This window comes from Aythya marila (genome assembly GCF_965140915.1).
Source record: "Aythya marila genome assembly, chromosome: 3".
NCBI classification, from domain to species: domain Eukaryota; kingdom Metazoa; phylum Chordata; class Aves; order Anseriformes; family Anatidae; genus Aythya; species Aythya marila.
Window position 1 is genome coordinate 49,862,866 of NC_139044.1, and position 18,010 is coordinate 49,880,875.

At 39.9% G+C, this 18,010-nt stretch overlaps 1 protein-coding gene across 2 annotated transcripts in view; it reads left to right on the top strand.

Annotated features, from left to right (window-relative positions):
* Positions 1 to 744: 744 nt before the first annotated feature.
* Positions 745 to 18,010, top strand: part of GRM1 (glutamate metabotropic receptor 1) — a gene marked incomplete at both ends in the record, with an annotated part of 182,539 nt that continues 165,273 nt past the window's right edge. The window contains one exon of one of the 2 annotated variants that reach the window (XM_082757757.1): positions 745 to 1,459. In XM_082757757.1, the coding sequence (XP_082613883.1) occupies positions 760 to 1,459 (700 nt within the window). The remainder of the gene's footprint in view (positions 1,460 to 18,010) is intronic. The other variant, XM_082757758.1, reaches the window with a different exon arrangement.

Here is an 18,010-nt window from a genome sequence, read left to right on the forward strand (position 1 = left end):
CCCCGGCTGTATTACGGGTTCGCCCCTTCCGCACGGAAAAGTTCAGGTAAACTGCAAAGGGGCTCCCTCCCGCTCCTTCCCTCCGCTGACCTTTAAATGACATTTCCCGGCGGCGGCGGGGCAGATTCCTCGGCTCTCTTTCCACCCCCTTGTCTCCCCTGGGAGAGGACCCCCCCGAGCCGGGGAAAGACCCCTCCGGGGAGCCCCCAGGCGAGGAGGGCAGCGCCGCCTCCTGCCGCCGGGGCCGAGCGAGGCCGGGTGCCCGGGGAAACTTCCGAACTTGGGGGGAGCGGGGCAGAACCGGCAGGGGGTGGGGCTCGAAACGGGAGCTTTGGCTGCAAAGAGGAATGGGATCTCTCAGCTCCACGCATGCTGGTGTGCCCGATGGCGTGCCGAGGGAAATAGGCTCACGCTTTGTTTCCATCTCCCTCCGGAAAGTTGCTCCCGGGAGCCTCGGATGAAGCGGGTTGAGCCGGGCGTCTGGGAGAGTGGCGGAGCGAGGATGTGCCGCCGGGCTGGGGTTTGAGAGCGCCCCCCGCTAGCGTGTTTTGTCCCCCGTTTCTGTGCCACCAGGTTGGAAGTCCCTAGGCTGACGGCTGCCTGGCGCTGCGAGAGAGACCTCGCTGTGATGCTGCTCGGAGCGAGCCGGGAGCCGGCGGGGGCGAGCGGATGCCATTTCCTACACGCCCTTAAACCATGTGCAGGCAAGGGGAGCCCTTGAAATTCGTCGCCTGGGTCTGGACGACGTCGTGCAACAAAATGATCGGCGTGCTGCTGGTCTTCGTCCCCGCGCTGCTGCTGGAGGCGGAGGTGCTGCCCCGGGGCACGGGGCGCAGGGCGCTGCTCTCCGCCGCCTCCTCGCAGCGCTCGGTGGCCCGCATGGATGGCGATGTCATCATCGGAGCCCTCTTCTCCGTCCACCACCAGCCCCCGGCCGAGAAAGTGCCCGAGAGGAAGTGCGGGGAAATCCGCGAGCAGTACGGCATCCAGCGGGTGGAAGCCATGTTCCACACTTTGGATAAGATCAACGCCGACCCGGTCCTGCTGCCCAACATCACCCTGGGCAGCGAGATCCGGGACTCGTGCTGGCACTCCTCGGTGGCCCTGGAGCAGAGCATCGAGTTCATACGGGACTCCCTCATCTCCATCAGGGACGACAGGGACGGCGGCAGCCGCTGCCTTTCGGACTCGCAGCCCCAGCCCCAAAGCAGGCTGAAAAAACCCATCGCGGGGGTCATCGGTCCGGGCTCCAGCTCGGTGGCCATCCAGGTGCAGAACCTGCTGCAGCTCTTCGACATCCCGCAGATCGCCTACTCGGCCACCAGCATCGACCTGAGCGACAAAACCCTCTACAAGTACTTCCTGCGGGTGGTCCCCTCCGACACGCTGCAAGCCCGGGCCATGCTCGACATCGTCAAGCGCTACAACTGGACCTACGTGTCCGCCGTCCACACGGAAGGTAGGTACGGGGCGGCCCCCGCAGCTCCCCTCTGGGAGACACGCGAGACAGGGTCCCAAGTGGGCGAAAGCCGGGGTCGCGCAGCCCCACGCCCGCGGGAGGGTCCCCGGGGATCGGAGGCTCCGGAGCTGGGGGCGGCTCCAGCAACCCCCAAACGAGGGTCCCAGCAGCCGCCGGCAGCGCTGCCCCCGTCCTGCCGCCGGCACCCAACAGGTCGCGGCCACTCCGGGCGGCGAGAGGGGCGCCGAGGTTGAGGATGCTCGGAAAGGAGCCCGGGGGTTGCAGCCAGGCGAGCTGCACCGACGTAAAGTGAGGAATTCGTCTTTTGGGGAAAGGCGAGCTCTCCTGATGTCTTTCTGTGGCATTTCTGTAGTCCAGCTATCACCCTAAAAGTTTTTTTTTTAAGTATGAAACTGCAAAGCTGGGGTATTGCTGTTGCAGTTGTGCACGTATTCGCTTCATCTAAGTGTATCTCTTTCCTGGGTTTGATTAACGATTTCCTCCTCTGCTTTCTGAGCTGACTCCACACCTTCTATCCTCACAGAGATGGCAAAGTAAGAAGTGCTAAGAACATACCCTGTTATGAATAAATAAGAGTCTCCACTAAGAGTTGTGTATACAACATGCAAAGGTGAAATGGATTAAACTGGACCCTTAAAAGACGAAGTGCAGCAGTTCTGAAAAGCCTATGCAAGAGAAGGAAGCAATGACCTGACATTTGCAGTTCATTTTCTGCCCTGTCACAGATGAGGAAAGGAACTGCTATAGAGTTGCATATATGAGCTGTTAAGGTTCCCTATTGCTGACAGATAGGTTTAGATCTTGTGGCAGGCCAGGGTCAAAAATAAACATCAAAGGGGTAAATTCTTTGTGGATGTAAATTGCCACATCTCCCTTCAGTGCACTTCCTGGGAGCTTTGCTAATTCACATTGGCTGAGGATCTGCCTTAAGGGATCTTCTCTCTCTTTCTCTCTCTGTAGATGTAACTATCATTAACACTAGTGGGATTTCTCTCTTTTGGAAAAGACAATAGATTATGAAAGTTATTTCTTCATTATTATTATTATTTTTTTTTAAGATCATTATACGTAGCAATTCTATTCATTGCTTGTGAAAAATTTTAATTCAATATCTGTTTTTACAAATAAGCTCCCAAGTGATGAATAATGCTTGCTGCAAGATATTTTTGTAGGATTTAGAGTGATACTTTTGAAGATAGTGGATCGGTTCTACCCCACAAGGTAACAGTCTTCTCTTAGGAAGTGTCATCAAGATTTTGCAGATTATGCAGCTCAAGTTTCTCTCTCTCTCTCTCTCTCTTTTTGGTCTCTTAAAAAAAAGGTGTATCTGCCATACCTTTATTGTTAGAGTTAAGATACTGATTCCACTGGCAATATGTTTAATAAACTTCAACTTCTTTGTTCCTTTCAGGAAGATGTCATTAATCCCCGTTGCAATTGCTGTTGGGTGGATTTCAAAGACTTTTTTTTTTTCTTTTTTTTTTTTCCCCATGTGAAGTGAAATTAGTACACATGAAAATCAGTGTGAATTATTCAATTTCTGTTGCCTGAATTTCTGTGCATTCACTGTGAGATTGCTGCTTGGTGATGTGCTAAAGGTAGGCTCATGCTTCACAGACAACACAGAGCCACTTTGAATAGTAGCCTGTTTGAATCGGAGCTGCTCCAGCCATGCTATGTTCGGAAATACAGGAATAAAGTTGGAAACATTCCTCCTCCACATTTACTCACAGGCCTCCATACTGTCTTTATGGTGGGCTGCAAAATGTGTTGGGAGGGATTCCAGGGTACCATGGAGCATCCAACCAGTCTCTCCACTCAGTCCCTCATTCTCATGGGGTGGACAATCCTCAGCTCTTGTAGCCACCCAACCACAAGGGGATGCAATGAGACCACAAACTTGCCTACCTGTGTCAGCCAGCAGTGCTCCTCAGTCAACACTGACCCAGGGCAGGGTCACAGAAATAACCCAGAGGTGATGAGCTCTTTCTCAGGCAGTCTGAACCATTCAACTCCTCCAGTCCCCTTCCTCTGCTCCAATGCTCTGGCTGGAGTTATCCGAATTCCCAGAACAACACTAGTCTATAGAAATATGCTTCTAATGAAAGTCAGAAATAAATAGCACACTATTTGGTGCATACATTTCTTAACATGGAGCCTACACATGCCATGAGAATCAGGACAGTAAAGTCACCCAATCTGTAGCATGATGTCTTTCAGGTAGTCCTCAGTATCCTTCTTTGCATTTGACGTGAAGGTTCATTCTTTTTGTGTTAATGCCATTATTGGTGACCACATTTAACAATATACACAATCTCCACATACTGTTACATGACATTGCATGGAGGCATGCCATGCCATTTCTTTTTCTTTTCACCATTGTTTATTAAGATACATAAACATTGCACTTGGTTAGAAACTTCTCAGTTAGTGAATAAAATCTGTTTTCAAAGGCCCACATAACTCCTTTTAGATTTAAACTTGGCACATAGAGCTCCACATTGGAGAAAAAAACAAAGTCAAGTTACTATGCTTGGTTATTGTGTATCTCAGCTGAGCAGAGTTACACATCATGAGAGTGCATTTACTTCAGAGTAGGCAGCAGTCATGAAATGATGTGAGAAATCTGTGCGTCTGCTTGTGGAAGGCTGTGTGACAGAGTAGCTGCAAGGCATTTCCAAGACTACTATTTTTTTTAAAGGAATCTTCAAAGGTCCTTCAGTATTGGAGCTCTTGGCATGGGTACATCTTCTCAGCTCTTAGGCTTGGAAGGCATCCTTATCTAGAAATGCAGATAAGTGTATGTCTAACGCCAAGCCAAGGCATCCTGTGGAAATCAAAGGGATTAAAAGCACCTGCATTAAAAGCACCTTTTGAGCTAGGCACAATCCTAGGGGTGCTCCTGAATTCAGGTTGTATTCACACATAGCAGGTGTGATCAGGGCAGAAGGAGTCTTTCTTGCTAAGGGTTACTTGCTACATGAGATACCTTCAGAGACAGGTATTATTTTCACCTCACTGGACAGCCACTGGTTCTACATGTGGTAGAACTGGGAAGAACTGGGCTACCTTCTTCTGTGGCCAGAGAACAGCCCCTCAGCTGTCCTGGGACAAGGCCAGAAATGCTGAGCAGAGATGGTGAGCACCACCTCCGTGCTGTGTGGCTCTGAATGCACAGAAGGTAGCAGGGCTGTCTCCAGAAAGCAGAGAGCAGCTATGAGATTACGGTACATTACACCACCATCCAAAACCACAAGACGCCTACACATTGGCTGGTAACCAGCACACAGTCTCCAGCAATTCCCTCACCTTTATTCCATCACCTTTAAAGCAGGCAAGATGAGGGCGTAAGAAGTCCTTTTATCATCTCATTTTCCAAGGAGATCACTTCTGAAGAAACAAATAGAAATACTTCGTGCCTGTGCCTCGCTTTTCGTTTCAATCATGGCATACATATTGGCCTTATAAAATGTATGTAATATTTTTTTAATTTTGTGAATGCAAAATACAAATTTGCAGAATAGATCTGTTTGACCACCATTGTCTATTTATTGACTATTCTTGCACTTTAGTGTACAAATACCCCTTTACAAATAAAATTTTAATTCTAGCAGGTTGACATGTGGACTTTGTAGAAATATCTTTGTAAATGGACCATTAAAGTTAACTGCACCAAATTCTTATTATTTATAGATTAATTTTACTGATAACACTGAGATGTTTCTGGTCATGATCAAATTTGCCAGATATGTATTACAAGGCTGTTCCTTTTGCTTGAGTAAAAGGCTTGAAATGAACTATGATGAAACAGATGGCACAACTGTAAAGGCGTTCAGCTCAAAGTAGACAGTAGGGTATTTAGTCATCTTCGTAATGATTTTTGATAATCTGACTACCACACACTGCATTGTAGTAACATATAGGGAACTCATATGCATGGTCATATATGCTGGAATGAGAATGGCAGGATGTAAGCCTTGCACTTAATTGCAGTTTTCACAGGAAATAATTTCTTTTGGTAGGACTCACTAAAGTAGCTTTAGACGTGATAGAAAATAATACTCCCGTTTAAAGATAAGTGGGGCAATATCCACCAGATGGTTCAAAAGAATAATTTTCATATAATAGGGCTGTATTTAATTTCTCACAAGCTGTTCTTGCAGTTATTCCTAGCAATGGTACATTATTAATTCCATAGCATTACTGGCTGATTGATACTTTCTGATAAAATTATGGTCAGGCAATAGTGAACAGCAACTCCAATTCATATGCTTGAAATTTCAGAGTTTACAAGTGTTTCTATCAACAGCTATAAAAATTCTCTTAAACCTCATAAAGTGTTGTGAACTGTGCCTGAGATGTGTGGTCACAAATGAATACCCCAATCTATTTCTTTCTCTGTTTAACTTGCTTCACCTACCTTCATCAGAAGCTTCAGGATAAGGAAAAAATGAGAGAGAAATGTCCTGATGGGGATAGAAATTAATTTAAAAGCAAGTGGGGACTAGAGTATTCCCTGTATTGGACAAATTTATTGTATTTATTAGAAAGTGCTGGGAGAATCGTTTACATTGATTGATGTTGACAAAATTACTGCAGGTGGCAAATGCCATAGAGGAGCAAGAGAAATTTGTTCTGGAAAATATATTGCTTTGCAGTACTCCTAAATTCACAAATAATCGAACTTTTCAACTGCACAACTGGCAGCTGCATGAGTTAAATCACCTCAGAAGAATCATCTAACTTCGATGCCTTCTAGCAATATTATTAGAGTTCATATTTATCGGTAGATACCATATGTTCATTTGTGCTTTACTTCTATTTTTTTTTTTTTCATTATCTCCTTGTTTTCATATTTGTATGTCCCACATTTCTTGGAAACTCCTGCAGGGTACTTGTCGCAGTGAATATTGTTTTAAGAAAATGAACTGTATTTTCTCAAAAGGCCATATAAAAATACCTCTATAGTATTGCTTTGAACTGTAGTTCATAATATGAAGGTGCTTGTTCTTAGGTTTCTCAGACAGAAAAACAAAAACTGTGTGATGTGTAATATGACTAGGAGTAGTGTCACCCATTGAGAAAGATTTTTCAGGGGTCTGATGAACCAGTGAGTTGGTAACTGTTGGAGACCAGAAGCATTGTACCTGCCACACAAAACCCAGAAAAGTAATGGTCAAAGTCATTATAACTGGTGCTCACTGGACCACATGAAACAAACCAGCGATTTCAGTATATTTTATGTGTGGCAGGTGTTCACAGCATAAGCCACCATCACCCATGACACTAATTAACACCTGTGCTGACAGTCTGATCAGGAAGGCCTGAGACTGATTGGACATGAATTAGAACAGTTTTTCACTGAAGGAAACCATCCCTCCATCTATTTGCTAAGCAATAACGCCAAAGGTGGGTGGGAAGATATGCACAACAAATGAAAGCCATCCAGTGTATCACCAGATTGGTTTTGCTGGCTAACTTGTCAGACTGGATCTTTTCCCAAATCTGATATTGCATTATTATTACTATTAATATATAATTTAAAGAGATAAAAGAGTTTATTTAAAAATAAACTGTCATTGGCTGAGGACTCTGTTAACACATAGGGAAATATTAAAACTGCTGTACTGGTCCTTCAGTAGAGGGTGAATATTAAAAGGAGCAGGAGCAGGGCATGCACAGAGCACGCTTTCACAGCTCCTGTTTGTAGGATCTTCCCAAATACTAGATTACCAGCCACCAATGGACCTTTCCTTTGTGAATTAGTCTAATCCTTTTTTTTGCACCTATTTATATTGCAGTCTCCCTAGTGTCATAACAGAGAACTCTATAACTTAATCATATGTTGTATGAACAAGTGTTTCCTGTTATTTAGTTAAACCTGTTCCTTAACGCCTGCATTACATTCATATATTTGTACAAAATTTATCATAGTTTGTTAATCCTGATCATTATCCTGTTCTAATTTCAATAGGAAGTGTGAGCCAACAGAGCTGTATGCAGTGTTTGAGGCAGGGGTGCACCATGGTTAAACTCACTCATGAAGTAATGTTTTGTATTGGTCTCAGACTTTTCCTGAGAAACTTCTAGCATTCCATTACCTTTTTAGCTACCACAATGCACTGAACAGATGCCATCAGAAAAAAACTTTAAGATTACCACAAAGACTTTCTCTTAAATGGTAAAGCCTATTTTAGAGGCCATAATATTCAGGAGTTTACTCATGTGCGTTACTCTCCATATGTTAACACACAATATATTTCCTACAGTTTTGTTCCTATCTGTTGGCCAATTATTAATCCATAGCAGCACCTTCTGTCTTATTCTATATTACCTTTGCTTCTGTGAGAGTCAGGGACCTCATCAAAAGCTTTCTTAAATTCCAAGTGCTTCATAGTTTTTGTATCATTCAATGGTTATCTGCTCCAGCAAACGAGACCAGTAATTTCTGAGGCACGTATTTTCTCTGTAAAAGCTGTTTCGGTTCTTCCTGAATATGGCAAAATTATTTATGTATGCATTAATACATTTTTTGTTATGGTTCTTACCAATTAGCTTTGGGCAGAAATGTCCCAAGTCTGTTGTTCATTGTTACCCCCCATGCCTATAAATGCTCTATAAATTCCATTAAATAATTAAAGCTGATATGTGAAAATATAAAATTACTTTTTCCACCTTATCATTGCCATCTGTTTTGGTATCAAGGCCAGTTTAATGGGTGGCAATGCATCATAGCAGAATTCTGCTTTGAAAATTAGCTGGTATTGGCAATTTGTCAAATCCATGTTATGGATTTGTTATGAAATATTGACACTCTGAGACAACTGTTCAGACTTGTCTACAAAAGGAATGACCTTTCTATGAGAACCATCCTATCCCCCTTCACAGACAGTGCAGATCCAGAGAATTAATTTAACTTCTCTGCTATGGTTTTATCTTCCATGACTGCTCTTTTTATATATCTGATTATCACTGAATATCAGGCAAGTTTCCCATTTCTGGAATATTTACAGAATGGTGGATTATTATATTCTACATCTTTATGTCTCAAAATTGTTTCATATTGTTTTATTGTGGTTTTATATTTTGTTTGACAAGGTATGCCCTGTTCTCTTTTCCTCATTAGTACACAAATTCCACTTTTTATTTATTTATTTTATTTTATTTTATTTTATTTTATTTTATTTTATTTTATTTTATTTTATTTTATTTTATTTTATTTTATTTTATTTTATTTTAATAGCTTTAGGAAATTTACTTTTCTGTTCTATCATGCTGGCTTTTTCATCCTTTCAGAACTTTTTTTTTTTTTTTTTTTGAGTGGTGGCTTATAAAAGTGCTCTTAGCCTCTTACATCTTAGTCTCTTATATATTTCTAAGTATTTTCCATGTAATTTCTTAGTATTTTATTTTTCTCTTTTTAACTTCCTTGAAATTAGGTTTCTCCTTTTTTATAATTTATTTTGTTTTCAATCAAACACTACCGTAACTGATTTTTATTTCACTCACAGCTCTTTCAAAATATTAATAGAGCCAGACTTACACTTTTTTTTTTTTTTTTAATATAGTTAGGTCTTAATAAGGCTTTGTATACTTCTCAAGACTAAATCAAGTGCTTACTCTTTTGTGAGTTCAGTGAGCAGATGAGTCAACACACACATGAAAAGTAAATCAATACACAGCATGTAAGATTTGCCTTCATTTTCCATTAGCTAACCTAAAGCTTTGCAGTACTGCATACAGATCCAGGGTGTGTTAATAGTGTTTTGTGACATGTGGGGTGCTTTTTAATGAAAAGTACTGTTTATCACAAGCTGTCCTTTCCTCTTGCTACCTGCCACTATCTGGATGGCTTGTGTCTATCAAGAACTGGTGTGACAGATGTTTCATTTTACTGAAAAGTCATGATGTTTGTTATACAGTGCAGTGGTCCTCGTTTTGAACAATTTCCATTTGTATTCTCTGTTGAATGTTTTTGAACAAGTGAATTACGTAAGGAATATCTGCATTATATTAACAGACAACAATGATTTATAAATCCCTTTGAAATGTGATAGAAATGTTGTAAGGAAAGGCATTTGACAGTTCTGCTAGACAAAGCAGAATACATTGTGTCCTGTGCTGGTGCAGAGAGTAAGTGCAGCTTTAGGGCTCTTGATCCACTGCTCATTGAAGTTGTCTGACGGTCCTCTATCTGAGTTCAGTGGATCCTGAATGGGGCTTAACATCGCTATCATATATTATCTTTTCATGTTATGGAAGTGTCATTCCTCAGAGAGCACTAAAAATCCCCAGGGCTTGTGAATCCTGCAGTCAGAAGCATCTCATAGTTAAAGGAACATAGTGTAAAACTGTGTGAAGACAAACAATTTACTGAATTTGCATAGATATTAAAAGACATTCATATACATATTTTTTTTTCCTTCCAACTGGAAGAAGGTTGAATCTAGTTCACTTCTAAATACAAATTCTCCAGTGAATTTAACTCTTCTTTCTCTCTGCATATTGTTAGTGGGACAAACTTTCATTTTCTTAAATGCAGTCACAATTTGCAGTTGTTTGACTATCAACTTTCATCCTTATTCCTCAAACGTTTTTTTCAGACAAAACTCATCCAGGCAACAACAATAAGAACAAGGCATGAAAACTGCTGAAGTTACAGTCATTGGAAATCTGAATAGATACTCATAAATACTTCCTTAAAACATCTGGCTAGGCTCAACTGAACATTGAATGTTTGGTCCAATGTAGAGTAGAATATGAAAGATAATTATCATTAATTATGAGGAATTGAGGAAACATTTCATGCTTATTTATATATCTTACCCATATGGTGCTTGGTGGAGAGGCTTGAGTGCAAGGAAATTTGGCATGTAGGCCACAGTAGTGATTTTGTTAAGTGCTGGATATTGAAAGATGGTAATTCTCCTAGTGAGAATGTATTTCTCTGACTGCAGGCTCCACGTGTATAAATCTCAGTCTCTTGCCTGAGCAGCAAAAAAATGAAATATTGACAGCTCTGTAAAGGAATGCTATATTATCAGCATTGCTAAAGCTGGTAGGATGATGTGAGAGACTGGAATGTTGAAATCCACTAATACTGAACTGGGTAGAATGGGTTACAGCCCTGGGCCAAAAATATTCTTTCAGAGAATGCCTTTATTTGCCAGGCCACAATTCCCTGGGAGCATAAACTCATATTCAGGATCAGATTAAAAAATCCATGTCTATGTGAAGTGAAGTGCTGTGCTGGGACAGTCAAATCACTATGCTGGAACAAAAGTGTTCAAGATTTTAAAAAGGGGAAGGAGCCAGGCAGGAGCCTTGGCAGCCTGGGTATCACTCAGCCACAGCTTACCAGTCAGTAGGTCCTTCAGCTAAGCCATGTGCCTTTTCATTAGTCATTTCTTGTTCCCTTCCTCTTTAAGACGCTAGGATCGTGGTCGTCAAGTGTCACTGAATTACCTTGTAAATATAGCATTAGTCTTTCTCTTTCATGTGGATATCTGGCTGTGTCAAACCAGTCTTTGTTCACTGCCAGATTTGTCCAGGAGTCCAACATCCAACTGTTTAGCCTGTGTATGTTAAGTGACAGCACCAGTGTCAGTCACCCAGTGCAGAACCAGATTTCTTCCACCTTCCCAAGTGGCTGCCAACCCAAGTGGAAATGATGAGAAGATTTTCCAGGATCTCCTTCTGGATTTGTCACTGACCTCAGAAAGAGACGGCTGATGTTCTCTTAAATCTATCCCTAAACATGCCCATAATGATGTCCTCCAATGTTGGCATCCTGTGAAAAGGTAGGATGTAGTAAGTGTGAGTCTGCAGCATAAGGAGAATGATGTCAAAAACTGATGTTATGAAGTTGAGAGAGGCAATGAATATTGATTTAATTATATTACGGAAAAGGCAAAAATGGATAGTGTTGAGTTGTGCCAAAAATCCCAAAGCAAAACTCAAGTGAGCTATCCCAGACAACTCTGGGTACCAAGACAGTGATCTTCAGAAAATAATAAGATGGTGATTCAGGATTCCAATGACAAAAAATATATATAATTAAATTATAGCCCATCAGTGTGACTCTGCAGAAAATAGGTATCACACCAACCTGATCTTGTTCTTTGATGGAAGTGCAGACTTGGTAACTAAAGGTAACTGTGCAGGTGGAGTATCTTGGATTTTTGGAATTAGTGTTGCAGGATATTTTGATTAAAAACACACTATGAAATATTAGCAAAACAGACATCACATAAATTAAAACTTAGCACATTGACCTCAGTAAGTGGAGAGTGACCCCATCAAATGGGGTTGTTTAAACTGCATTGCACAGAGATCAGCAGTGTCTAATGCCTCGCTGTCTTCATCAATGATATAGAAAGCATAATTGCTGATAAGATATACAAGTTTGTGGAAAGATAAGTACTGGGGAGAAAAGGAAAGATTCATATCTCTTGGGAAGCTAGGCCCAGTCTAAGAAAATACATGCTAATACAGTCAAATGCCAACCACATATGCAGGATTAAGGCACATGTGCCACTTGCACAGGAAAAGAATTGTGCCTCTGAAAGGAGTCTTAAATACAGTGTATGGTTACAGAGAAGCTGCATCAAAAATCAGACAAAACAACCTCAAGATTCAAAAAGCTAATATCATTCTTGAGAGAGAGGGAATTTGACCTCAATGTAAGGATTATTTTTATTAACCTTGCTATTCTCTGTTCAGTTCTGTTATCGATATTTTAGGAAGAAATAAAGTTAAATATTGGAAAGAGATAAGGATAAAATTCTCTAAATGATATGAGGGCTGAAAGAATGCCTTATAGAAGGAAACTAAAACCATTTATTCTATCTGATTTGAAAAAAAAAAAAAAAAAAAAAAAAAAAAAAAAAAAAAGCAGCCTATTTTACCCCCCCAAAATGTTTAATTTCCTCCAAACAAACAAAACCACTAGGAATGAAAGGCTCTGTATCCTAATGGTTAAATGCATAGCAAGTGCCAAACGCTGGTAGGTGAACAACTTCAATTAGAAACAAGACAAACACTTGTACTTTTGAAGATGATTAACCACTGTGACAAATGACTGAGGAAAATGATACATTTACAGTCTTTCAATGTTGTCTAACCAAAATGTGCTGCAGATGTTCCAGACCAGTTTTACTCAAATGCAAATCACTGGACACAGCACAGTTCACGCAGAGTATAGCTGGCGCTATACAGGTGGTCAGGTATGATGAGCTGATGGTTCTTTCTAACACTAAATCCTATGCATTTATTGATACTTCTGATTATGTAAGCAGAGAGGAGAAACATTTAATTTAAAGAGTTCCTTAACATTCATGTGTTCACTAATTGTCTCAGCTGCCTTGGAAAATTAAAAGAATCCTGTGCTGTTGATATTGATCCTATGGGAAAATAAATTTAGGACTAAACAACACTTTTAGTCAAAGTTAGTCCAGTGATCCAATTTCCATCCTTTATTTTGAGTCAATATTTGTTCATTTACGAGCAATTGGTGCTTTGTTATACATTTTACCCTCAGTTTACAGAGCCCTTTAGTTCTTACTGTTTTTGTTTGCTTGGTGGAAATTTCAGTTTTCATGCAAATTTTATACTGCCCTGTTATCTTACCTATGACAGAATATTTCCCTTGTGAGAGAAAAAAACAGCACGTTTTCTAAAAGGATGCAGTGACGTTTTTCTCATGGTCTCATGAATTCAAACACCACATTGAATCTAAAATGATATAATTCATCTGACAGCACATGCAAAGTAACACAGCAAAACAAAACACCATGGATGAAAACAAGAAACTGGTAGCTAGGACAATTAACATTTTTACCCCGCAGGTTTTCTAGAAAGGAATGCCGTAGTGAATTTTGTGAATATGTTCTGTAATTTTAACAGACAATACATAGGCATTATGTCTTCTGTTATTCCAGAATGTAAGTAGCATGTTATAGATGCTATCCCTTCATGCAAGGAGCATCTTAATGTGCTCTTACAAGGCAATTTCAAGTATAGTCATGCTTGAAATCTTAATGAGTTTGTCGTACCCACTTCTGTCTATTCTACTGAGTCCAAATGTATGTTAAAAAATGTATTCAACTTTTGTCATAGCTATGGTGTTGCCCATGAAGTATGAAGCAGAAATGTGCTGGTGCCACAAATATCCTAAGACACATCACTGCTTTTTATATTTCATATCCTGAGGACATATGAATAATAAAATGCTCTTTAAAATTCTGGCTATACATCTGTATTTACATTCAGACCTATGATTCTGCCTTAATGAAGTCAATGGGAGATTAGCTATTGACTGAAATTTAGCAATGCATCTGACTCTATGGGGAGAAACTTTAAGGTGCAAAACACTCTTGCTTGATCCAAAAAGGCATGTGAACACTGACTCAACTCCAAGTGCTTGAATTATGGAAGACAAGAATTAACCATATACTTACAGGACATGTTTTCTGAGGATTGGTCATATCACACAAGTGTCCAGCGCTTTATAAGCTTAGGCACTGGGTGCTTTATCTCACATTAAAGACAAGCTTTCTATAGATACAATTAATATTTAGAAACCTTGTTAATGTCTGTGTAGTAGGTTAGGCTAGAGGGAAACCAAATGGCCTCAGAATTCTGTGTTTCAGAGAATTATGAAAACAAATCTCTCTTCTTCAGTATTGTTCTTTCTTTCCAGGTTTTTATTGAAAAAAAAAAAAATAAAAAAAAAATAAACAAAGAAACATATTATGTTAATTTAAACAGCCAGGTGTAAGCATCCCTGAACCATACATAATTGATGTTCTATCCTTAGTCATTGGGAAGTATGTTTTCTTCTAACTAGGGAAAAAAATCCATCTGAGCTGACATACAAGCTTAGTTTTCAGGCAGGCAAAGGCAAAGAATTTGAGAATGGTTTAGTTTTCATTACAGTTAGATCATAATTAGCCTCATTATCGTAAGATATTTTAAACTAAAAGTAAAAAAGTGCTTCAACCTGATTCCACTGTTGCAAATGGATTTGCCACTGATTTCTGTAGGAAATGGTTTGGGGTATAATTATTACACAATTCCAACGCAAATGTACGTCCCTATATATATGAGGGAAAACACTAGGAAAAAGAGGAGAACTAAGGGAAGGCCTGTATATCTGACTAATAGAAACAATATTTCATCAATCTGCCTTCCTTTTATGTAGAAGTATTCCAGGGTTGCATTATAAAAAGTGTAAATCTTTACAAAGAATTTCTTCATGGCAATGCCTATTTGAATTTCAGTCTCAGGGAAAATTGGTTTTATGCTGCTACTAATTATCTTTGTGGTGACAAAGGCCATTGTTGCTTAGAATAAACGGAAAGGGTATTTGATATATTGTAATCAAGAGCAGCAATAGACAAAGGCATACATTTTAATCAACAAGAGGGTGGGGATGATGCACACCTGCAAACACAGATGTTTTACCCTTAATTTCTACAACAGTAATTTTACTCAGAGCATATAAGTTATGCATCAAGGAGTTCTGCTTCACTGCTAATTAGGGAATAGATCTGGTAGAAAAGAAGGATCCAAGTATACTCAGTTATACAAGAGAAACAAAAAAACGTGGACATTTTGCCCTAATCCTAATTCACTTTGAAAGGGTGATTGGCTCTGCTGTAGAGCCAGTGAATACATTCATTCATGTATTAATTGTGCAAAAAAGTGCTTTGGACTAGTGAAAATGAATTATTGCAGTATTAAAACTGTTTTATTCTGGGGTACTTAAAAAAAAAAAAAGCTAGGGAGAGAGGGAAACATTATCTCAGATCAGCCTAACTGGAGGAGATTCTGGGTCATCTTTTCCTCTGAGAAGACTGGAATACCATTTTGTGAAGCTTTACTGTCAAATATTACACTGCTGTGTTCTGCAAGATGTTTTAATGTGTTCATTGGTCCATGTGCTGGGTTGACCCTTGACAGCAACCAGTCACCCACACAGCCACTCACTCACTCCTCTTCATCCCATGCCAACAGGACAGGAGGAGAAAATAACAAGGAAAAAAGTGAGAAAACTCTTGGGTCAAGATGAAGACAACTTAATAGATGCAAGAAAGTGAACAAACAAACAAACAAAAATAAACAAGCAAAACAAAGGAAATTTCTCACCACCTCAGGCAGGCAGACTTATGACTTACCAGTCTCCAAACAATAACCATCTTCTACCTTATTCAACGACCCCAACCCTCTTCTACCTCAGTTTTTATTGCTGAGCATGATAGCATGTAATATAATATGGAATATCCATTTCAGTGATTTCAGTGATTATGTCACTTTCCTGAGAGAAAGTCAAAAGTGAAGTGTATTGTCCACTTCTTTGATGAGTGCTCTAAACTCTGAACTGCTTGACTTAAACTTTTATGTCTGCAGAGCCCTCATTGAATTTGTAATGTTGGCATACTGAAGCTTTCAAAACTGACCTGTTAGAGTTAATAGCATTAGCCTTACAGAATGTAGCTAGTCAAGTACTGAGAAGTGTAATATTTAATTTGGATTTACCACATAGAGCACTCTATTGAACAGGTCCCATCTTGGATGTAGTAATCTGGATATTCATGTTAACAACTGTGCTGACAAGTTATAGGTACATGTTATAGCTAAGGACATATTACATTTGCATTGAGAACTTCAAGTGTTTTGAAATAGGATACATATTTTAGGAATGCAGAGTAAAGGCAGAGGTCCAGCTTTGGTGCCATTTGAGAAGATTTTGAAGATACAGTCCAACTCAAACTCATGCAATTATTCCTACATCTGCACAGAATTCCCACATGATATAATGAAGTGTGTATACTTAACCCATTTTAAAATCCAGCCTGGTAGGATCCTTAATACCAATGTTTCTCTTGGAATGTTGTCCTAGAATTTCATTCTACCTACAGTTAAAAGCTACTTCATGCTTTGTGTTCTTCTTTTGATCTGAGGAGATTGAATCCTTGAATAGCTTACTTTAAGTAACATCTTCCTCTCTTGCATTGTCTTGATGGGTACTCATTAAATCTTCACCAGTTTTTCAATATCTTTTAGTACTGGATATTATTGCAGAAGCAGTCATACTGCTGCCAAATAGAATGAAGGTAGTATGATCTCTCTGTTGCTACAGTATTGTATTGTTTACATACATGAAAACAAAACAAAACAAAACAAAAGCAACAACAACAACAACAACAAAAACAATTATCTCTCTATATATTTAGTCAGAGCATTATGGTTAGTGCTTATATATTATAATTCCCAAGCCAGTAATTTTGTCCCATGATGGGATGCAATATCTTTTGTGTACAGAATTTTAAGTTCCTGAGAGTTTATACGTATGTGTATTTATCTGCATAATTTTTTGGTTATGCCTAGTTTAATGAATGACCTAGATCATGATGTATTAGTAACTTGTCTCCCAATCTTTGTAATTTGTGAGTGTTATTGAAAATGTGCTTAAACTTTTTTTTTTTTCCTCCAGGTCACTGGTTAATGTTAACAAGTAAAATCTAAGAACAGACTCTTGTGGGACACAATAAAAAGACAACCATTCTATGAGTGTTCCTTCAATGCTAGTATATGTTGAAACTTAACATACAGACTTTAATCTATTTTATGCATGCAACATTGATTCCTATCATTCCAGGTCCATAGCAAATATGTAATGTAAAATAAAGTTAGATGTCCTGCATTATTACTTTTAATAGCCAAACTTGCAAATCCATGGATTAAAGATATTTTAGATAACCGAATTTGAAAAATCTGGTTTCCACATATACAAAATTGGCACCTCTTACATTATCATGTTCCCATTCTTATTTATTTTTATTTTTTATCACTGAAGTTCCACATGAGCTCCTGAGTTATTTTGTCCAGAATGGATGTCAGGCTGACAGATCAGTAGTTACTCAGGTTAACTCACTTTTTCTTTTGAAGTATTGCACAACACTGCCTTTGTTGCAATCCTCTAGCACTTTAAGACTTCCAACAGCTATTGAGTGTCATTTCTAGTAGTTCAGAGAATTCATCAGCCTCTTCTTTCAGAAGTTATCTGAACATATGCATCTTAAAATGCCTGCTTTTTGGAGCTTCCACTTCATTTCCTTCTGAGCTGGCAAAGCAAATTATCTATTCATCATCACCATCAACACCATCATCATCTTTTGGTATGTATACACTGTCTGTGTCTTTCACAAAATACAGAACATAAAAACTTGCCAAATGCTTCTTCCTGTTCTGCAGAGTCCCTTCCAGCAGTGACACAACATCATAATCCTTTATCAGCATTCCCCCTTCCCTTCCCTTCCCTTCCCTTCCCTTCCCTTCCCTTCCCTTCCCTTCCCTTCCCTTCCCTTCCCTTCCCTTCCCTTCCCTTCCCTTCCCTTCCCTTCCCTTCCCTTCCCTTCCCTTCCCTTCCCTTCCCTTCCCTTCCCGTCCCGTCCCGTCCCGTCCCGTCCCGTCCCGTCCCGTCCCATGTCCCTTCCTTTCAAGTCCCTTCCCTTCCCGTCCCTTCCC